The following is a 23327-nucleotide window of genomic DNA, read 5'->3' on the forward strand; positions in this document are numbered from 1 at the left end:
TGGCCGTGCACTCAGAGACGGTGGAGGATGTCGGGGAGGGCAGCTGGCGTAGGCTCTCTGTGGGTGTGTGGGAGACTCAGCCCCACCCCTCGTCACCCTCCACTCCAGCCCCCAGCTGTGTAGATCTGTGGGGAAGGCTGGGGCCGTGTACCATGCCGTACCCACATGGGTACTAGAAACTGAAACCCTGTGCAAGCCACCGTCGGCAAAGGTGGGTATTTCTGTACACCCAAGTAATGGGAAAGCCAGGGGGTAGTGCTGGCCCTCGGCGTGGCCTGGACCGGAGGTGGTGCTGGCATCCAGCGACCCCAGGGCCTCCTTCTGGGGCAGCAGCAGCTCCAGCATCACAGTAGTCCAGGTTCAAGTACAGCAGGGAAGTGCCTCTGGCAGCACCTGCAAAAGCCCTCGGGATCACGCCGGTTGGATCAGCAAATGGGGAGTGGCTTCTAGTCATGTCTCCATCCCATGCCAATTACAGCAGCTGAGGGCAATAGTGCCTCTGTTGGCCAAGCCTGGGAGCCCCCCAGGACCGTCTCTCAGGGGTGAGGGGCCCCCAGTGGGCAACCAGAGCATGGTGTGATGAGTGCTCGATGGCAAGGTGTGAGGGTTGGGGGGTCTTGGAGGTGAGACTCTGTGACTCCCAGGTGGGCTGGACCATGGAGATGTCCCTTGATCAGAGTCTTGAAGGGTGAAAAAAATTGCACTGGCAGTGAAACTGATCCCAGGGAGAGGGAACAACGGAGACATGGAAGGGCGACAGCTAATGAGATGGTGAACAGCCGTGTGCGATGTCAGCTCGTGCGGCGGCAGCGTGGGAGGTGGTGGAGCCCGATGCTCGATGCTCGAGGCTCTGGAAAGCCAGGCATTCTTCGGGTGTGGCGTGTGGCATGTGGCGCTCCATCAGCGTCATCAACTGCTATCCAGGCTTTTCCTTTTCTTAAATTATACAGCGACCCAACTCACCACCCAATGCAGCAACTAGAATATCTATCTGTGAGGCTCCCTTGTGCCCCTGCTTCCCAAACCAAGGCTTCACCATGCTAAGTCTGGGCTGTCCCACTCCCTGGCTTTTTTTTTTTTTACGTAGGTGCTGGGGATTGAACCTGGGACCTCGTCCATGCAAAGCGGGTGCTCAACCACTGAGCCACACCTGCTTCCCTCCCTTGCTTTTTTGTTTCATTTATCACGTGGATATATTTCCCCCCAAAGTATCTTATTTACTTTTAGTTGCATTGACTTTTACAAAGAAAAGGCATCACACTAGAGGCAATCATTTGGAATTCACTCTTTGCACTCAGTATTCCTAAAATCTATCTATGTTGTTTCTTGTGGCTTTTGTTCATCCATGGTACCTGTGGCAAATGGACCATAATCTGTGTATCCTCTCTTTTGGTTGTGGAACACCTGGGTTGTTTCTAAGCATTTGCTAACGTGAACCATTTTGGGCACATCTCGTGGGCCTGCGTGTCTCTTGGCTGTACACATAGGATGGAATTGCTGGTCTAGGATATGAATGCCACCCGAATTTCCAAAGCGATTGTGCCCAGTTCCACTCCTGCTGGCTGGTAGTGATGGTCCACAGCCTCTCCAGCACTTGACATCATCCAGAATTCCTCATTTTTTGCCTGGTGAAAGGGCAATAAAATGCCGTCTCACTCGGGTCTGGATTTGCATTTCCCCGAGAAGTGATGGAGTAGAAATCTCTTCCTATGTTGCTTGACTGTCTATGTTTATCCTTCTGTGAGTTGCCTGTTCATGGCTTTCACCCATTTTCTTGGGCTGAGCGTTTTCCCTTCCGTCTGGCCACCCGTGGTGGCAGTGGGGTCGAGGAGCAGGGGAGAGAGGGCTGTCTCAGACAGTGCCTGGGGAGGCTCTGGGGCTCCAGTCCCTTCTGTCATCGTCATTCGACTCTTCACTGAGGGCCATTGGGGGCCAGGCTCAGCGGCAGCCCTGTGACATACAGCGCCTCCTTCGGGCCTCATCCATGCTCAAAAGGAGGTATGTCCATCTCCGTCTCGCTCTTGGAAGACAGGCCTGGCACAAGGCGGCAGCCTGACCTAGGGCACAGGGAGTGAGCTCCCTGGGCTGGAGGGCGTCTTCTGTCTGTTGTAAGCGCACAGGTTGGAGAATCTCGAGCCTGCCTTGGGCTGCTGCTGCAATGGCTGCTGGGTTCCCCTCCCGCCTCCTGCATGGCCTTTTTGACCTCAGCCTGCCTGCTGTGGAATGGGAAGTCACACAGCCCACCTGGCCAGGTGACGCAGCACTGTGTGAGACAAGGATGGGAGACACCCGGTGGGCCCGGCCATCACAAATACGGGCGGCGCCCATCACGCGTGCACCTTGCTCCTTTCCAGGAGCTCCATCCCCTGTGATGCGTGGCTCAAGGAATCAGGCACACGTGCTGGACTGTATTCTTGGTGCAGTAGAGGCCGCTCGTCCAGGTCAGTCACTGAAGGGCAGTGTTTTGACTGCCTTCAAAATGTATCTTCAGATTAGTCCACTTCCACCCACCTCCACCACCACCTCCCGGTTCAGACCTCCGTCTTCAGAGAGGCCTCCTCAACCTAACGTATCCCTGCCTCCTCTCTTGGACCCCATCCCCAGGCCTCATGGTCATCCAGCTTAATATTTCCCTAGAGGTCATGGCGTCCCCCTATTCAGTGCACACACTCGTCCCCTGGTCCTGGAAGGCCCTAGCTCTCCGGCCCTGTCCCTCCCCTCCAGCGCAGCCGGCCCTCAAGCAGGAAGCTCTTCCCATCTCGGGGTCTGTGCCCGCACCATCCCCCCAACCTGGCAGGCTCTTCCCCGGATCTTGGCCTGACTCTCTCTCTGCAGCCGTCCACTCACGGCTCTCCCGCCACCTCCTGGGGAGGCCCTCGTTCCCCCTCCAGGAGCAGCTGCCCCCGTCCCTGACCGCCGCTTGCCTGGCCTTATTTTCCTTTATGGCACTTTACGACTCCAGGACACATTATCTGCTCCTTTGCTCATCTGGGCAGCGCCGTGTGATGGTTTAGCCCAGGAGCTACCTGCTGGGCTCCCTTTACCGCGTCACCGTTTGCTGACTCTGGACCCTTAGGCCAAGCAGGAGTGAGAGTAGTATCCGTCTCACCAGGCTGTGGGAGGGCAAGATGGCTTTTTCCACGTCAAGCACTCCAGACAGTGCCTGGCCTGGCACACAGGAAGCCTCGGTAAATCATAGCTGTGTGGCTACTATGGTCTGACCCTCGGCCAGAGGGATGCTGTGAGAGGGCGGATGGAATCCACTAAACACAGTGCTGGCACTTGCTCTGCCTCCTCCATGCTGTGTGGCCTCAAGCAAGGCCCTGCCTTCTCTGAGCCTTATCTCACACACAGCACACACGGGAATTCACAACTCTGCGTGCACACAGGGCCTCAGATGTACATTTCCACATTCAATATGACTCTACATGCCTTTACATGCCAGTCGCACACTTACATGTATAGGTCACACACCCACATGCACGCAGTGCCCTTTGCCAGGTTTCTGCCTCAAGTGTATTTATGCAGGGCCCTACACAGGTTAGCATGCCCACATACGGGTCCACGTGCATATACACACCAAAGGGGATTTAATGGACGCAGGGTCACCCACCCATACCAGTGCAGACCCCTGTCACATCTGGCTTGGGATGGGGCAGACAGCATAGGGGAGAAGCAGCTGAGCAACGGCAGGCAACTTGCTAGCGCCAGCATTATGCAGGTCTTTGCTCAAGTGCCACCTCCTCCAAGAAGCCTGCCTGGACCCCTGCCTGGGACAGCCTCCCCCCAGATCCCCTGCACCACCGTCTTTGTGGCACTTAGCCCTTTCGCACATGGCTGTGCCCCTGTGGATGACTGCGCCTGACACCAGTCTTCCCTGCCACCACAAGGGGAGCACAAACCCATCAATAATCTCCTCGGCTGGACCCCCACCTCCTAGCACAGGGCTCGGCAAACACCTGAAGAAATGAATGACCTCCGGGCAGGCCAGCTCCCCTCTGCCCTGCGTCCTAGCAGTTGTCCTGAGCCTTGAGGACAGGGCTCGTGTCTCGTTAGTCACCCCGGGTCTGTTTACTTACTGTCCTGCCCAGTAAGCACTCTGTTTTCTCTGTTGCCAGCCTGGATGAATGCGCCTCCTGACCCAAAATGCAAGCCTGAACATTCACCCCTGCACGTTTCTGTTTTGATCCATTGTAGCCCAGCCTTCCCTCTCATCGAAATCTTTCTTGAACGTCGATTCGGTTAGCTTTTTACCAGCTCTCCCTCCTCCGTGGCTTCAGCCTGAAGTGGGAGAACCTTGTTGACCAGGTCAAGGTCTAGGGCAGCCCCCACAGGCTCAAGAGCAGCTGTTCCCAGAGTCTTCAGCACAAAACCAGTCCCTCCGCCTTCCCCTGCCCTACCACCACCTCCGCCACAGCTAGCAGCTCTGGGGGAAGCTAGGAAGGTTCCCTGGTTCCCTGGGTGATACATTTGAGGACCTCAAATACTCCCTGCTCCTAGAAAATCCGAATGCCTACCAGCATATTCAAGGTTCTAGTAAGTCCTTCAGTAAAGAAAGCAGCTTGGCTAGCCTGGAGTCCCACTCTTCTCTGGCCTTGGAGTCTTGGCCACCTAAAAAGGTTGATCTCCAGAGGCAGGTGTGCTGGGAAACACTTCCTTGGTGATACCGTACAGATGAACTGTCCTCTTAAACATGCTTTTTGGGACAACCAAGAATCCAATAAAAAATATGTTCATCCATCCCCAATTTTGACATCTTTCCCCAACGGTATAACAGAGGCCCCTCTTAGCCTCTTACATCCACATGCACAATAGATCTCTATCTTATCAGCATTGCCCTTGAAAGTCCCTGAAATATCCGTAATACTCAGAAAGCTGGTTTCCTATACGACAGGTACCATAAAAATGTCCGTGTAAATGTATCATGTACCTGCAGTGATGTAGTATATATATAACAAAGGTTACATGTCTAAACTATAGGTACACAGTGTTTTAATTAATTTTTTCCTTAAGCGCATTGGTTGAACTCATGGGAGTTAAACAGTCCTGGGGTAACGCCTCTCTGAAGGTCCACCCATTTATTCATTTTCCTGTCCCACAGACACTTACCAGAATCTTCTGTGTGGTAAAGGCTGGCGAATGGCAAGTGAACCTGCTGGGGCTCTGCCCTCGGGAACGGACAGTGAAATGGGTGCTGAAATGCTCTCCAGGCTCTTGGGAAAGGAGTATGAGCTGCTGGTCTGTGGGCATGGAAGGCTGCCTGCAGGCGTGTCATCTAAAATGACCAGAGAGGCTGATGAACAAACCAAGGGAGGACGAGCACGGCAGGGGAGGGGCAGCAGGGCAAAGGCTGAGAGACGTGAGCCGGTCGGGGGCGCTTGGAATCCAGAGCAGTTCAGCGAGCGAGATTCCACGGTGTGAGGTAGGGAGAGCAGAAAGAGGCTGGGGCACGAGGTAGGAGCAACCCTGCAGCGGGTTCGGGTACCTGGCTCAGAGGTTCGGGTGGGGAGAGTCGTCAGAGGGATTTAAGCAGGGGAGACGGGGCTCTGGGAAGAAGAGCGAATTCTTTGCATATATAGAAATTTGCCGTGGCATTAGTATCCCAAAAGAAACCATGATTTCCTGAGTTGTGCTGCTGGGGGCTGGCTGCATCCTTTTCCAAATGCTCACCACCTCCTGTTTGGTAGCTCCCACCAGAACTGCCCATGATCTAGGACTCAGTGCCTCCAGCCCACCCCCCTCTGAACACACACCCGGCAACTTGGGTGCCTTTGCCAGCCTCTGCTCCCGCCCACCCGCCACCTCCTGTCTTAGGCGGTCACTCCCCGGGCCGCCCATCAGGGCCTGGAGCCCCGGGCCCAGGGACCCGCGTACCTTGCGTATGTGACTCCATCTTTTCACCCGTCCCGAGCCGTGTGATTGTAGCACATGTCTGTAGACTAACGAGTGCCTGGGTTTGAAGACCTTGCCAATGGGAGACTGAAGCAAGGGGCGGCCCAGCTCCACTTTCTCTCTGTCATTTCTGAACAATGTGCCATCTTGCCCAAGCGAAAGAGCTATTCTTTCGCTATCCTTGCTTAGAGCGCAGCCGACAAAGGAGTTTTTGTCTCGTTTGTATTTTTTTTTTCTTGCAAGCCTCGGTTCATCCTGGGTTTTAGTTCTCCTGATGCTTTTCTTTGCGATGAGCCCTTTGTTACCATGTTCTCTTCCCGGCTTTCATATGGTAGACAGGCAGACACGTACACTGACTCGTGCACATTCACACGCTCATTCATTCGTTCGTTCATTCAGCTGTCGAGGCGTCACCGATGAATAACCCAGTCCCCACAACCGGGCGGGGAGAGACTGATAAATCAACGTGACCAGAGTGAAATAAGGATGGCTAAGGTGCCGGGCACAGGCAGAGGGAGGGGATATCGGGAAGACGGCTCGGGAGGACGTAGCCAGCCTGTGTTGAGGGATACGGTGTTGACACATCTGCTAAGGGCCACCACCTGCTGGCTCCTTACCAGGCGGGGACTGAGCCTCCGCGTGCACGGGCTTGTTTCGTCTTCCCGACAGCCCTAGGAGGCACGTGTTTCATTACGCCCATCTTGCAGATGAGGATGCTGAGGCCTCGTGAGGTCAGTTAACTCGCCCTGGCGGAGCCAACATGTGAGCCCAGGAGTATCAGCCTCCGTATCGGCGGATGGGGCAAGGAAGGGCACTTCCAGGCGGAGGAAGAGAAGGTGAAAAGGCGTGGGGGCAGGCAGGGGCAGCAGAGGCTCGTGGTGCAGTGTGGCCCTGCTCGGGTGGGAGAGCCCCAAAGAGGGAGCCAGGGCAGGAGGGTGGAGGCTGGGGGCCTGCCCCTCCCCAGCCTCATCTCTGGGGGCCTCTTAACCTGAGCCGGTCTCAGAAACATGCTCCCTCTGCCCCCAAATCTTCCGGTTGTTCGTCGAGAGGCTCCTGTGAATAGAGACAGCCAGAGGTGGCATTCTGAGCCCAGAGGGGCCATGGGCTGCCACGCCATGGGGCTGGCAAGAGCAACCTTTTTCCATCTGTATATTTTCCAAATCATCATATATTTCAGCTGGTGTCACTGCAGATTGCTCACACTCTGACCTATTGTCTTTAAATAGCAAAAGAAAAAAAAATACAATGCACTTTGTGGTTTCCAGTAAGATCCCGTAAATACACCCAGATAATATTCCGGTGCAAACCATTTAGGGCAGCTGCACAGGGCGGTGGAATGGAATCTTTCGGGCAGGCTTGGATTATCAGTGTGTTTCCTCTGTAACTGCCGGGATTGTCACATAGCTGGAATGCACGGGGGGCGTCGGCCCAGGTCCCCCGTTTTATCTCAGTGACAGCGCCTTCCTGGGGCCCGGGCCCTTCACACACAGGTTTCATTTACTCTTCAGGCCTGCTTGGTAGCGTCAGCCTGACAGCTCCCATTTTACAGCTGCGGAAGCTGAGTCTCGGGGAGGTGGGATCCTGGCTCACCAATACCCAGCCGAATGCATGGCAGAGTGGAGGGACCAACAAGCACCCCCTTCCCAGCGTTCTGGGCGGAAGCCCACCTGGAAAGTTCCAAGAGGGTGGTTCCCTGGGCTTCCGGAAGGAGATGTGGGTGGCTCTGGAGTTACGGAGGGTGTGGCATTGAGGGTAGGGGACGCCACGCCGGGAGGCGGGAGACCCCGTCTCTAATCCTGCTGTTCTCGCTGAGTCACTGGTGACTTTGGGCAAGTCTGCCGGCCTCCCCGAGCCTTTAGTGGTTGCGCTCAGGAAACAGCGAACAGCCCTTGGCTTACGTCTGTGCCTCGGGGAGCCTGTTCTCTGATTCCGGGCAGGATGATCAGGACCGGGCTGGACCCGGCCACTGCCCGCCTCGCCAGCCTCCCCTCCTCCCATGCGACCCCCACCCCGTTCACCTGCTGGCCACCTGGGCCAGTGCCACCGCACGAGCTGCCCCTCCCCCAGAGCCTTCTGACCCCAGAGAGGCTTATGACTGGTTCCTCTCATCACCCAGGTCTCTTCTCCAAAGCCACCTTATCAGATAGGCCTCCTCAACCCCTCAGCTGCCCCCCGCTCCCCCCTGCACCCTGTGTTCTGATCTTCGGCAGCCTCACTTGCCACCAACTGGAGTGATCTGGCCGGCTGTCCCCCCGGGAGGGCCAGCCCATGTCTGAATCCTCTGTCTCCATTTCCCCAGCCCCTAGCACAGTGCCTGGCACATAGTAGGTGCTTAAGAAATATCTGCTGAGCAAAAGAGTGGGGCACAGGGCTTGGGCACGGAGGATAAGGGAAGGATAGGGCGGCGATGGTCCTTTCTCTGCTCTCGGGAAGGAGGGACTGGTGGGTCATTCGGGGCAGCCCCTTCCCGCCACAGGAACGGGAGTAAGACGATGAACGTGGTTTTTCCTAGAGAACAGCTCTTGGGCCTCACTTTCCACTTCTGTGAAATGGAGCTAACGAGGCTGTTGTGAGGACAAAGTGTGTTGACAAGGGAGTCTTAGAAGGGAGCCTAGCAAACAGGAAGCGTTTGGAAGGCGTTGCTCTGGTTTTCGGTGGCCACATGGCACAGGGCTTATCATCGTAGGAGTCTGAGACCGGCCCCTGCAGAGGTGGCTCATCAGAGACAAGTGAAACGGCACTTGGGAGGTGACCCAGCTGGAGGGGCTCCCCGGGCCGTGGAGAGCGAGCCCCAAGCATCCTCTGGGGAGGACGGGGGGAAGCGGCAGTGCACTCCGGGCTGTATCCTCACCTCGCTTGGGCAAGTCACTTTGCCTCTCTCAGCCTCAGTTTCCCCACTAATAAATTAAGGACTTGTTACCCACCTGAGATGGGTGAACCAGGCAGGGATGGGATGTTGGTTAATGACCTATGGCCCCTCGAGACTGAGATGTTAAGACTCTGGGCTCCTTTTCTCCCTCCTTTCTGCCACCAAATCCTGTCCTCCGCTTAGCAAGCCGTCCAATTTGAAGGGGTGTGATACATTCTTTATTGGTAGGTTTTAACTGACAACAACTGAATGGCATCTCTTGACAGAAATAAATGCATTTTGACAAGGGATGAAGCCTTAAGCTAGAGGAATTGCTCTCTAAACCGGGGGCTCTTAACCTGTTTTGTTCCACAGACCCCTTTGCCAGTCAGGTGAAAACCACGGACCCCTGACTAAGTCCACACTACACTGTGTATTATTTAATAACTGTATCACACCCGCACCAGCACGTCCCCACAAGAGTAATACTTTTGAATTTTCAGTTCAAACTCACTGACTCCCTGAAATACTTCCACGGGCCCCTTGGGCGTTCGTGGACCCTTGGTTAAGGACCCCTGCTCTAATGGGAGGACTCAGGGGCAGGGATGGCCCGGGGCAGGGGTGGGGGGAGGGTAGGACACTGCCTGACTCAGGCCTCGAATCCCAGCCCTGGCAGGTCTCCAGGTGGGTGACCTCAGGCCAGTCATGTTGCCTCTCCCTGCCTTAATTTACTCACCTGTAAAATTGTGGAGAACGGTGTCTCTCCAATGTGGCTGTTGGTGAAAAACTGCCAAGTGTGGGCGAGCACATAGTAGGTGCTCAGCAAATGTTACTTCCTCTCCACCCTTCCCCCTCCCCCCAAAAAAGCCACAAGCCTCTGGCTAACTCTCTGCTGATGCCCCGGGAGAGGTGTTGCTGAGTGGGCTGAGGAGGCGCCCGTCAGGCAGCTGCAGGGAAAGTCTACCCCAAGTGTTCAGGGGCTCCGCACCTGTCTGGTCAGTTCTTCTCTGAGCCTCAGTTTTCTCATCTACAAAATGGGGGAATGCTCAGATTACATCCCTTGAGGGTTTGCTTTCCTAAGGAATAGACAAGGCTACTTATTTAAAGGTCTTAGCCTGGCGTCTGGCAAATAAATAAGCACTAAATAAAAGTCAGATGGTTGGTGGTCATGATTTGGAGTTTCAGATTGGCATTTTGGAACTTTCATTCATTTACCTATTCAATATATATTTACTGAGTACCTGTTACGTACCTGCAGACACAGCAAAGGATAAGATCAAATACTTTATCTTCAAGGAAATTATATTCAAGAGGGATAGTGGGAGTTAAGCACAGGGATGGGGAAGCAGACAGTAAGGAAATATATCTAAAATGGCAGGTAACGACACGGGCTACAGAGAAAAAGAAAGCAGGGGAAGTTTCTTTCAATGCCTCCCACTGGTGCCTATAATTCCATCAATTATAATAATTATAATATTTACTACCATTTAATTAAGCACCTGCCATGTGCAGGTGATATTACTTTTTCCTACAGGGTAGGTGCTTCTTCACAGATGAGGAAGTGGAGGCTCAGAGAGGTTCATTAACTTGCCTGAGGTCATCCAGCTCCTGGCAGGGCTGGAATTGGAACTCAAGTCCGTCTCATTCATTCATTCCTCACCTGTGTTTGGGGGTGTGGTTGGAGACAGTGGGGAACAAGACAGACATGGTCCCCTCTCCCTCACGGACTCACAGCCTGGCCAGGCAGACAGACTTTAGATCAGCCTCACGCGGGCGCGTCCACAGTTGTCCTTCTGGGTACCCTGGAACATGATGAGACTGAAAGGCAAATGCGACTCGGGCGTGACTAATAATAATGATCTTTATCGAGCACTTGCTGCACGCCGGGTCTGTGCTCGACCGCCCGTGCTGCCCGAGTGCGTTAGCGTCCCCACGTCACAGAGGAGGCCGTGGAGGCTCAGAGTGTAACCAGCATGATGGTCACACAGCCAGCCCAGGGCCCGGGGCGGTTTCCTCGGTGGTCAGGGGGATGCAGTGGGACTGGCCAGTCCCAGCCTAACGCTGATGGGCAAGGCCGAGATCAAGGCCAGTGTCAGCAGGGTCAAAGGGCCCCTCTGGCATCCCGAAAGGTTAGGGCTTCAGCAGCCAGTGCCCGGGTCCCTGGAGCTCTGAGGCCAGGATTGTGACCCGCATTGGTCCTCGGCCCCTTGGCTGCAGCCTTCGCTTCTCCAGGGCAGTGGGTGCTGAGGTGAGGGCCAGCTTGGAGGGCGGGGGAAGGCCGGGCGCGCGTGGTGAGGCTCCCCGCGGGCTTGGGGTCTAGCTGGAACACGGGGTGGGGGCAGCTGCCCTTCCGCGGCCGCAGGAATGTGTACGGGCAGAGAAGCCATCGTCCTTGTCCTCTTCGGGTGGCTGTAACTCATCATCTCCATCCTCAGGCTCTGTCCAGGGGGCTCCGGGAGCCCAGGTGTGGCCACCCACGGGGCAGTAGAGCAGGATGCACAAAGCGCCTGCAAGGAGAGCTGGGCCGGCAGCCCCTTCTCTGTCCCCCTGGCGCCTCCCCCGGGGCCAGCGTCAGCTGACAGGCCAGGGTGCTTGCCCCCTCCTCAGTTTGGAGACTCCCTTCTCTGCCTGTTAAGGTAGACTCAGTCTGTCTCCTGTCCTGCTGTAGCGTCCTGAGCCTTCCAGACAGCCCTTGGTCTGTGGGGGGTGACCGGAGGCCAGGCCTGCAGCTCAGCTCAGCTGCCCACCAGGTGGTTGGTCTAGGCAAGTCAGACCTTTCTCTTGGCCTCAGTTTCTTTAACTGGAAATGAAAATGAACAAAGACCCTCCCCTCACAGGCCTCTTGTAGGAACTGTGACGATGGTCATCACTGAAAACTAATACCTCTAGTATTCGGGGCCACGTCCTTGTGCCAGTTTCTGTCCTCTGAACCAACCTAACAGAACGGGTGAAGTTACCAACCCCGTTTTACAGTGGGGAGAACTGGAACACAGAGAGGTCAGGTGATTCAGCCAAGGTCACACAGCTAGAGAGTGGTGGGACAGGGATTTCTCCCCAGCCCTCCTCCTTGCTTTCTTTATGCTCTCAGTCAGATTGTTCCTTTCTCTGACATTCTCGAGGGTCACCTCCGGCTGGCTGTTGAAGCCCCTGGTGTCACGTCTTCTAGTTCTTGGTGTTTGATATCTGGGCATGCAAGCGTGTGCCCAGTGCTCCTCTAGGAGTCCCTGGAACCATAGACCTGGGACAAGTCTTCCCCCGTGGCTTGGGAGCCCCTAAAACCTGTGCAAATGCCACTCTCCATCCTCCAGGGAGCCCTGGTTTTAGCCCCACTCCCCACCTCCTGTTCCGACGAGTGAGACCCCCTTGCTTGTTGCCTCGCCTCGCTGGTCTGTCTGTCCTTCCAGGGGTGTGTGTCCCCGCAGGTGCTGCCTCTTGCCCGTGTCCTGCCTCACTGGACTCCAGGCCTGTCTTCTTGCCCCCTCGTGCCCTTCACTCGAAGGCCCCCTCGTGTGCACGGCCCAGCAGCTCGAGGCCGGCCCCGTGCCCTTCTGGCCCACCACCCACTGTCGGTTCCGTTCTCAGCCTCGAGCCCCCGCAGGCCCCCTCATCGTCCTGCGAACCAGCCAAGCACTGGGCAGTTTCACACGCCATATCCTGGTGTAGGAGAGCAGCACTGGAATAGGGAGTTAGGTCTTCAAAGGTGCAGAGCTTCTGTTTGGGATGATGGGAAGGTTTTAGGAAGGAATGCGGTGAGGGCGGCACAGCGTGGCGAATGTGATTAGCAGCACCTGATTACATATTGGAGTGTGGTTAAATGGGGAAAGGTTAGGCGGTCTATATGGTACTAAAATACGAAAGTGTTTAAGATATCTAAGGAACTGCCCACCAGAAACGGTGAACCCTAAGTTAAACCATGGACTAGAGTTACTAGCACAGTTATAAAAATGTGCTTTTCTCAGTTGTAACAAATATGCAATTCATAATAGGGTGGTATATGGGACCTCTGTATTTGATGCATGATTGTTCTGTAAATCTACAACTTCTCTAATAAAAAACTGCTCAAGCAGTCGCGCAACCGCCTCCCACATGTTTGGTTCCCGGTGCCTCCTGAAAAAACAAAACAAAAACAAACAGCAAGCAAAAACAAACAACAAAACCAACTCAGCGAAGCTGACATGGCTCAGCGGTTGGGCGCCAGCCTCCCACTTACGAGGTCCAGGGTTCAATCCCTGGCCCCAGTACCAGGAAGAAAGAAAGGGAGAGAGGAAGGGGGGATGCCTGGGGCCGTGCCTCAGACCTGTTGAATCTGAATCTCTTGAAGCAGGCCCGAGTACCTGCATTCCTTAAAACCGCCCCAGGACAGGGCTAACGTGCAGCCAGACCTGAGAACCTGGGCAACTGAATAAAATGCCCCTTGGAGGTGACTGGGTGGAATCGTCGCCTGTGGGGTGGAATTGCCCCTCTGCTCTCCCTTCTTCTGGTCACAGCTGACTGATTCCCAAAAGGGAACTCCCCCATGGCAAGTGTCCGTCGGAGGGGTTGGGATTGGCCGGCCCACTGGCCCTTGGGATGGTCACATGACTCAGATTTGACCAATCCGAATCCTAAGCCTCCCCGATGTCCGTGATTGGCTCAGGAAGGACATGGGACCCCAGTCAGCCCCATCAGTCCAGGGGCTTTGGTGGGTGCTGCTGAGAAAGAGGAGCTCTCTTCCCTCAGGGTGGCACTGGATGGAGCCGCAGTGTCATTAAAGAAAAATAAAAGAGCGTTGCTGGGTGTCCAGCCTGCCCCGTTGCCAGACGGGACGCTCGTCTGGGCTCATGTCCCCCGGATGCCCGCTCCATGCCCCACGAAAGACGCGCAGCACGTCTACAGTTTCTGCCACCAAGGAGGTGGTACAAGTGCAGGGTCGGGAGCCCCGGAGGGAGTCCAGAGGCGGAGCTGTGGTGCCCGCCCCGTGCCCCGACTGTGGGGACCCCAGTTGAGCCAGGCGCTCTGCTCGGTGCTTCACGCGTACCCTATCCCCTCACTGCTTCCCAGCAGCTCCCATGAGGTGGAAATGGGCATTATCCCCATCGCGCAAACCGGGAGCCGGGGGGGGCTCAGAGAGGAGCAGCCCGCCAAGGTGCAGTGCGTGAGTGGCGGAGCTGGCATCTAACCCAGGCAGCAGGGTCCCCCGGTAACGGTAGCGTTCTCCCACCTCTCCAGAAGCACGGAAGAGCCGGGGCGAAGCTGGCCCTGGCACCCTGAAGCCATCCAGTCTAGCAGCTGGCTGGACCCCCACGTCCAGAGGAAGCAGGTGGCTTGTCTGAGCAGCGTGGGTAAGGGAGGATGTGAGATGGGTGGAGGGTGGGCAGGAAGAGGGCTGCCTGCAGCCGGGGCTCAGAGCAAGTTGGACGTGCCTCATCCACCTTCCCCACCTACCGCTTAGGCCACCTGTGTCCCAACAACTGGACAGGCTTGCTCCAGCCCCGCCTCGCCTGGTCGCCTCCACCACAGCTGCCTGCTCTGGGTGCAGGTGCCTTTGCCTCCGGGATGCCTTTCCCAGCACTGCACCCCACCCAGTGAGGAGAGTGCTGCTTTAGGGTAAAGGACCACAGACAGGGTGACCGGACACGATGGGAACGTGCTTGCGCACAGCTCTGGAGGCTGGGAGCTGAGGTCCGGGTGTCTGCGGGGCGGGGTGCTCGGAGCTCTCAGGGCAGGGTCTGGCCGGTGCCTCTCCGGTGGCCCCGGGGCTCCCTGGTGGGGGCAGCCTCACCCCAGGCTCTGCCTCCCTCTCCACGTGGCTTCCCCCCTCTGCCTCCCCTTCTCCTCTAAGGACCCCAGTCAGCTTGGCTTAAGGGCCCACCCGAAGCCAGGAGCACCTCGTTTTAACGCGCCTCATTCCATCTCTCACGCCCCCTTCCCAGAGGAGGGCACATTGCAGCTTCCTGGGGAGTAGGACTTCAGCGTATCTTTTAGGGAGGCGCCGTTCAGCCCGTCACAGAGAGAGATGGCAGGCCAAGTGCTCATCAGCCACCCCCACCCCTCCACCCAGAAAGTACTTTCTGGAAATCGCGTTGGTTAGTTTTCATCCCGTCAGGTCGATGCTCTTCTCAAACTCGTTCTGCAGGTGGAGAAACTGAGGCAGGGTGGCTGGGCCACATTTGCACTCAGGCCTGAGTGGGTGGGTCCCAGTGAAGGTTCTGTCTCCTGCCCCCCAGCTGCCCTTTGAGCTTAGGACCCCATTCCCCCAGTGCGGGGTGCTTCCACGCAGCCCCCAGCCGCCCAGCGGGGCCGTCTCTAGAGTGCTGGGAAGTCCTTCGGTCTTGCAGGCTCGTGGTGTTACCTGCCTGGCGGCCAGGCGCTGCCCTGGCCTGACTTGAGCCCTCCCTGTTGCCGTACCTGCCCCCATGCCTCGGCTTACGGGGGGTCCCCTCCCCCGTCCCCGTCTTCAGGACTGGCTGAGGCTTGGGGACACAGGTGTGAAGGGGGCCAGCCAGGTGCCTGCCTCCTCTGGAGATGCTCACGGTGAAGGGACCGCGGAGTGAGGACGGGGACAAACAGCTCAAATAACAGGCGAACTCTAATGCGAGGTGTTAACCACAGGGTGGTATGCAGGAACTCAGTATTTTCTGTGCGATTTTTTTGCATGCTTACAACTCCTCTACTTATATATATATATATATATAAATAAAGGCAGGAACCATGAAAATAACCACAAAGAAAAGCAAATAGCAGGTGGTCTACAGCCGTCAAAATGGCGACTGCAAGAGCCACTGTGCATCCAGCAGGTGCCACGGTCCAGGCAGGGGCCACGGAGCTTTCCACAGACCAACTCTTATCATTCTCCCCTCACTGCCAGGGAAAGCAGACACTAGAGCTGGGGAGACTGAGGCACAGGGAGGGGTTGTCGGTGGTGGAAAGTCACAGGGCCAGGGACTGACGTTAGGGAATTGAAACTCAGGCCTCCTGATGCCAGAGTCTGTGCGTGCAATAAGTGCTCAAGAAATGCTGCTCGAGGCTTGTTTGCAGATGTCGTGAGCACGGTGCATATGTCCAGGGTCCACGGTCAAGTCGATGGGGTTGGGAGTGGGGAGCGAATGGGTGAGCTAGAGGGGTCCCCTCGCCGGGCCCTCCAGAGCCTGACGGTCAGCCGCACGCCTCCCCCTCTGCTGCCGGTCGGCTCCCCGGCGGCAGTCAGTGAGAAGGCTCGGGTGGCCTTGTGCCTCATGGGGGCCGTCCTGGTACTGGAGTCGGCCCCAGAGGGTGCCGTAAGGAGTGGGCGCTCGGTCCGTCTCCGTGGGGCCAGCACAGCGCGCTCGGCTCCCCCTGCCTCCGCCCCGCGCCCCCCGGGCGCCCCAGCGCCTGACCCCGGCTCTCCGCTCTTCTCTCCTCCCCGCAGGGAGCCGGGAGGCCGCCTTCACCTACGCCATCATTGCCGCCGGCGTGGCCCACGCCATCACAGCCGCCTGTACCCAGGGCAACCTGAGCGACTGCGGCTGCGACAAGGAGAAGCAAGGCCAGTACCAGCGGGACGAGGGCTGGAAGTGGGGTGGCTGTTCCGCCGACATCCGCTACGGCATCGGCTTCGCCAAGGTCTTTGTGGATGCCCGGGAGATCAAGCAGAATGCGCGGACGCTCATGAACTTGCACAATAACGAGGCGGGCCGCAAGGTAGGCAGCGCGGAGGGGAGCGGGCAGCCCCGGCCGCGGCGCCGCGGCGTCTTCACAGGCTGGTGTCGGGGGTCTGGCGAGGTGCCCGGGGCTCTGCCCTCGACCATGTACGGTTACCGCGGGGTCAGTTTGTGGCCGGTCAGGATTTATGTGTAGCATGCCGCTCAGCAGTGGCCGGAGAGGTTGAAGAACCGAATCGATATAATGCGATGAGTTGGAAAGAGGGACGGACGTGACCTCATACACTTGGGTCCGCAAAAATCAACCATAGAAAACTCAGCTTGGGGTAACCTTCCGATCTCCCATGTGGAGCAGCTGCCAGAACAGCCAATACACCTGGGGTCACCTTAACCAAGACCTGGACCTCAAAATGAAGGAGGTGATGTTCCCTTTTTATAATACTGCCTCCTCGGATCCTTCTGGATTCTGGGCTTGGCTTAGAAGAGAGTGAGGGTTCTTCCACGATATTTCGAGTGGAGAGGTAGGGGGCTGGAGACTCCCTCCCATGAGTGGCTGGCTGACCTAGGGCTGCGGGAGCAGATGGGTCCGTGGGCCCAGCTTACAGGGTCCTGCCAGGGTGAGGACCAGCCACAGCAACTGAGAAGTGGATCGAGCTGCCGGTTAAGAAGCGAGTTCCCCACCCCAGGAAATACACATGCAGAGGCAGCTTGACCAGGCAGCCCGAGGGAGTGCTGCCTGATTCGGCTGGGTCCTGGTGAGGGCTCCAGAGGTGCCTGGAAGGTTCTTTGGAAAAGCGCCAGGGAGCCCAGCTGGGCGGGGAGAGAGGCCTGGGTGCCCACGCCAGGTGGGAGCCTGCTGCAGTGACAGGACGCGGGCACCTCCAGGGCCACCAAGGCAGGTGCCCACGGGGCCTGGGCAGGACCAAGAGCGAGGGAGCCGAGGAGCACAGGCCCTGTCCAAGAGGGCCCCGACTGGGCGCCAGCCCACTGTGGCCACGGGGGGACAGACCCTCTATTATGCCTCTTTTTTTTTTTTTTTTAAATAAATGTTGGCAACTACTGGTAATTCATTTAAAGAAAAAAAAAGTAAAAGAAATAAAGAAAAGATTCTGCCAGGGCTGTTCCTTGGGGTGGGCATGGCTGGGCCTCCTTCCCCATAAGGCAGAGTAGAGATGGCGAGGGCAGGAGGTAGGGCAGCGGCACCCGCCAGCTGCTCGGCGCGGGCCGGGCGTGGCCTAGGTGTGGAAGCAGGCGAGGCGTGTGTCTGTCTTGTAAGCGTGGGTGTCCAGGGCTGGTAGCCTGCATGCCCCGCTGTGCAGAAGAGTGGGCATTACACCTTCTCCTTTGCCCCGTCCAGCCTCCAGCCACGTCCTGTGTGTCAGTGTCATCCCGGGCCAGGGCGAGTCCCACAGGCTGGACCTGCTTACCTGTCCTTTCATTTCCAGGGACAGATGTTCAGGGGTCAACTGCAAGGCTGTGGCCAGTCTGCCTCCTCCAGCGTCTGGCCTGGGGCCTACACAGCTCTCCAGGGCTCTCAGCCACTCATCGCTCCAGGGGAGAGGAGGGAAGGAAAACTAGTGGCTCCCCTCTCCCAGCTTCAGTTTCCGCCACCTGTAGCTAGCTGGTTGGGCCCCTGCGAGTGGGAAAGGAAAGAATGCCTGGCCGGGATAGGTAAGGTTCAGTTGACCTCGGGTGGGACAGGGTTTTAGAAAGCCACCGGCTCCGCCACCCGTGTCAACGCACCTGTGGGTGATGCTGAGCCTGGGCACTGATCAACCTCGGTGGGCTTCCTGGAGCAGGTGAGCCTCGAAAGGTGGGTGGCGCTAGGCTCGGTGGAGAAGACAGGCGAAGGCCGTCCAGGTCTGGGTGCCGGGAGATAGTGGACAATGGCTCAGAGGTGGGGGGAGGGATGGGCCCGTCCGTGCATCCTTGACGGGGGCCGAGCAGGGCGGCCTGGGCTGAGCACTCTTGCATTTTGTCCTAGGTCTTTGTGCAGCTGCCTTCTCCTGATCGTTCAAGTTTCAGCCCACATGTCTCTCCCCTCCTCAGAGAAGCCACTCTTTCATTTCCTTTCTAGACTTTTCTCCGATGTTGCCTTGTTCTGTGGCCGCTCCCCCTGCCTAGATGATAAGCTCTACAGGCAGGGACTTTATGTCTCATTCACAGCTGCAGCCTGGAGCCTGGTGCACAGTAGGCGCTTTATAAATGCTTGGAGGGAATGGAGGAGTACCTGTGGTCACTGGGGAGCCACTGATGGTTTTGGAGCAGGGGAGGGGCAGACGTCCTAGGTGCAGGCTCCCGAGGGGAAGCCTCAGGTGGGGTCAGGAACGGGGCCGGGGCCGCGTTGACCGGGCAGCGCGCAGTGGGCTCTGATCTGGTTTTTCCGAGCAGCCACCCACCCAGCTGAAGGGGTGCTCTTCCTGCCCTCCCAGCCCCACTCTGGTAAGGGGGGACCCTTGGAGGTGGCTTCCTGAAAGATCCCTTCAAATAGGGACGGCCTTTTCCTGAGCCAGGAGCTGGAATTCGTGACTCCCCAGATGTGCACAAGGGAAAGGCCTTGGCAGCCACCAGCCAGGCCCCTTTGTGCCGTTTCCATGGAAACAGGCCTAGAGAGGGCCTTCGACACACAGGGCCGCGGCCGCAGCTTGTCCAGAGCACGCAGGAAGGTGGTCTCCCAGCTTAGCCCTGAGGGCAGCCGGACCCTGTCCCTCCCTGCCGCTCAAGGGCCCGGGCAGTGTCCAGGTGGACGGGAGCAAGGACAGCCACTGGATGGCTGTGGGTTTCCTCCCTCCTGGGGCCTCAGTTTCCCCACCTGTCCAATGGGATTATGGCCCTTGGTGTGCTCTGGATCCCCAGGGCCAGGCGAGGGCTCACCTGGCAAACCCCAGGAGCCCATGGTGTGCCATTCATTCTAAGGCATGGCACCCCCAGAACCCCCCTCCCCGCCAGGTTGCCGAGGGCCCCCTGTGCAGGAGAAAAGGGGCCAGCCTGCAGTCGCTCCCGGGGTGAGCGCCTCGGGAAGGTCGTGCTTATCACCCGCTCCCCGCTCCTGCTGTGGGGAGACAAGACTCAACTTGACCACCAGCTCTGGGGCTTGTTGGCAGCTGGAGCAGGAGAAAAGAGGGAGGCAGGGGGCCTGGGGAAGGGGTGCGCATCTCGAGGGCAGAGGTAGTGGCAGGAGACCACTCCCCTTCTGCGGGGCTCCCCACTGACTCACCTGGCAGGTGAGGGAAGGGAGACGCCGCGGTGGCATCTGGCCCTCGCGGGTCTCCGGCTTGGGTCCCAGCCCAGGCAGAGCCAGAATCCTCACCGGTGGGTGTGAGCCGTGGGGGCCCAGGAGGGAGGGCTGCAGGTTGACTTGCTCCTCGTCCCCTAATTATCTCCTACGGTTGTGCAGTCTGCAGAGCCAAATCCTAGGACAGGCAGGTTGGAAGGACAAAAATGGTGGGTGCAGATGGATCTTTTGGGGAGGTGACTTTAGAATTACAGCCTCTCCTTGCCAGACTATCGGGGCCATTACATTTTTTTGCATTTGAAATCACCGAATGTTCCGGTTGGGATTGTAGAACATTAGGTGCAAATCCTAGCACGTGGGGTTTGGAATCCTGGGCTCTTTGGTGGCGAGGGACCGAGGGGTCAGAATCGTTAGGGTGAAGTCTATGATGGGCTCGTCATGGCTTTGAATCCTTTCTTTTCAGCCTCTCGGGTGACCTTGTCAGGGGCGGTGGGGAGCGATGAATTGAAGATGGGGTTTACCCTTAATATGCTCGGTCTACTAAAAGCTTCAGATGAAAGGAGCAAAAATTATGATTCAGGGCATCATACTGGAAGAAATGTGATACGTAAGGTGCAGAAAAAAGTTCAGAGGAGAGAATGATTTTCACCCAGAGAGAAGGCGGAAGACCTCTAAGAGAGAGAAGGGTTTTGAAGGATAAGTAGGAGTTCTCTGGGTGGACAAGATGAAGGGAAAGGAGGAGGGGAGTTCAGGAAAAGTAACAGCATGTACAAAGGCATCAAGTCCTTAAAAAGCATGGGGCGGGGGGGCGGTCCCAGGGGAGTCCATGTGTGGGGAGGGGGTAGGAGCAGGGAGAGTGGGGGGTGTTGGGTGATGGGCAGCAGGGTGAGCTGGGGCCTTGACGGCCAGGTCAAGGGTTCGGGCCTCTGCCATAGGTGCCTGTCAGAGGCTCAGGTGGGCAGTTGACGTGGCGAGATGTCTGCTCCTCTCTGGGACAGAGTGGAGAAAGGAGCGAAGGGTCCAGGGGATGGGGTAGATTCAGAAGCCAAGCCGTGACCTCCGGGTGGGCAAGCGGGACAGCTGTTTAAAAAGCGTAGTGGAAAAAAAAATAAAAATAAAAAGCGTAGTGGACAGGACCCGCCAGGGGCTGCATCAGGGGTGGGTGGGTGGGTGCCACCCCTCAGTGGGGTCAGGAGTTGGGAGCCTGTGGTGCCTGTCTGGATTCTGGGGCGAGGTCTTGGCTGGGGCGCCCACCCCACCCTGGCAGCGGGCGGGAGGTGGTACCAGCAGGCCGGGCATTGGGTAGGATTGCCCAGCGAGAAGGGGAAAGTGAGAGGCGGGCGAGTCTGGAGTCCAGCCCTGGGCAAATCAGCCATGCAGCCGGGGGGGCTGTGGGACGTGGAGACGCAGCCAGAGCGGTGGAAGGGAGGCTAGAGGGGCTGGCGCCCGGGGGCCTTTGTCGCTGTTCCCCAAGAGCACGCGGAGAAGCCAGCAGGTGCCTGGAGCCGGCCTCTGCGCTCTCCTCGCTCTGGAACCCTGGCCGAGAACTGGCACTCTCCACTCGCTCTCACGACGCTCCTGCACTTGACCGGTTGTCAGGACCTCCCCGGTGCACGGAGGAAGGTGTGCTGGGGAGCTGGGAAGAGCCTTGGGCGCGGGAGGGGCCCCCAGCAACCCCTTCCTGGGAGTGCGGGTGACGGAGCCCAGGAAGGAGGCGGCCCTGGGACGGGGGCACAGCTGGGACGGGGCTGGCCCCCGCTGGAATGTGCTGCTCGCTCCGAGGGAGGTGAGCTCAGGAGGATGGAATTCTACCCTAGTGAGCAGTCACCCCCAGCCCCAGCCACGTGCTCGCAGAGGGATGTGGGTCTTGTCCTTTCCTGCCCTGCCCCGTCTGGTCTGGGTGCTCCTGGGAGCTGGATTCCCGCCCCCGCCCTGGCCAGAGGGAAGCCCGTGAGGCAGGGGGCAGTGGGGACCCCGCCCCTGGCTGCTCGGGTGGAGCCGAGATAAGGCTAGCTCAGCTATGCTTTTCTCCCTCTCTAAGGGCCACTTGCATATTTGACCAGATCAAGTGGCCAGCAGTGGCACGTGAAGGGCCCCCGGAGCCAGGCCCCACCCAGCCTGAAGGCTGCTGACCCGGCCAGGCTGGGAGGAGCCTTCCCCGGCCGTGGAGCCCTCTGTGCCTGCCCCAGAGACATGGATGTCGGTTCTCACGGGCCCAGATAGAAAAAACCCACAGCCGAGACGCAGGGGACTTGCCCCGGGGGTGGCCTTGAGCAAATCACATCCCCCCGGGGTCTCAGTATCCTCTGTGGTGGACATGTAGGATGGGGGGAGGATGAAGGGTTCTCAGGACCACCAGCCGCTGACCTCATCCGCAGCGCCCCTCCCCTGCTCACCAGCCTTTGCCCACACTGTTCCTGGACTCTGCCAAGCTAGTCCCTGCCTCAGGGCCTTTGCACATGCCGTATTTCTCTTCCCTCAAATCTTTGCATAACTATCTCCTATTCTTTCAGGCTTCAGATATCACCTCAGGGAGGCCTTCCTACCCAATGCCCAGGCCATCTCTCTCAGTCACACCACTGTGCTGTATTTTCTATGTAACACACCACACATGAAATGACTTATTGACTGGCTCTTTACGTGCTGGCTGCCTGTCACCTCCTGCTGGAATGTCAGCACCGGGAGGGGACAGCTGGTGTCTGTTCACTGCTGTATCCCCAGAGTTCAAGAGATATTCGTGGAAAGAATGAATGAAATGGGAGTGGGGCTGTCAGATAAAATGCAGGACCCCCAGTTCAATTTGAATTTAAGATTAAAAAAATGAATACTTTTTACTATAAATAATAATACCAAATATTGCATGGGACCTACTTTAAAAAAAGCATTTGTTATTTATCTCAAAGTCAAATTTAACTGGGCTTCTTGTATTTTTTTAATTAAACCTTTATTTTGAGATAATTGATATTTTGAGATAATTGCAGAGTCACATGCCCTTGTAAGAAATAATACAGAGATCCTGTATACATTTGCCCAGTTTTTCCCCAATGGGTAAAACCATCTACAATGTCACAATGAGGATGTTGACTTGACACAACATTTCAATCCACAAGGATTCCTTAGCTGTCCTTTTAGAGCCACATCTGCTTCCGTCCCTCCCCTACCCTAGTGCGACCACTGATCTGTTCTCCATTTCTGTAACTTTTTGTCATTTCTAGAATGTTATATAAATAGAAGGAGGCAGTAGATAACCTTTTGGGATTACCTTTTTTTTCCTCAGCGTAATTCTCTCATGGTTCATCCAAGTTGCTCTGTGTATGAATAGTTTGTTCCTTTTGATCGCTGAGTAGTTTTCCGTGGGGTAGATGTACCACAATTTCATCTATTGAAGGATAGCCTGGCTGTTTCCACTTGGGGGCTACTGCAAATCTGCTGTGAACATCTGTGGACAGGTGTTTGTGTGAACCTGCATTTTCGTTTCCTTGGGATAATTGCCCAAGAATCTCATTGCTGGATTGAATGGTAGTTGCGTTGGTTTTCTAAGAAACCCAAACTGTTTTCCAGAGCGTCTGCACTGCTTTGCATTTCTACCAGCAGTGTGTGAACAATCCACTTCCTGTGTCCTCACCAGCATTTGTGCTGTTGTGATTTTCAACCTTAGCCATTCTGCTAGGTGTGTGTTATACATCATTGTGGTTTTAATTTGCATTTCCCAAATGGCTACTCTTTTCCTGAG

The 23327-nt window shown here is 56.9% G+C and overlaps 1 protein-coding gene across 1 annotated transcript in view; it reads left to right on the forward strand.

Annotated features, from left to right (window-relative positions):
* Nucleotides 1-23327, forward strand: part of WNT7A (Wnt family member 7A) — a 64952-nt gene that overhangs the window by 8748 nt on the left and 32877 nt on the right. The window contains exon 3 of the mRNA XM_058288243.2: nucleotides 16128-16399. Coding sequence (XP_058144226.1) covers nucleotides 16128-16399 — 272 coding nt within the window. The remainder of the gene's footprint in view (nucleotides 1-16127; nucleotides 16400-23327) is intronic.

This window comes from Dasypus novemcinctus, chromosome 26, assembly GCF_030445035.2.
Source record: "Dasypus novemcinctus isolate mDasNov1 chromosome 26, mDasNov1.1.hap2, whole genome shotgun sequence".
Lineage (NCBI taxonomy): Eukaryota > Metazoa > Chordata > Mammalia > Cingulata > Dasypodidae > Dasypus > Dasypus novemcinctus.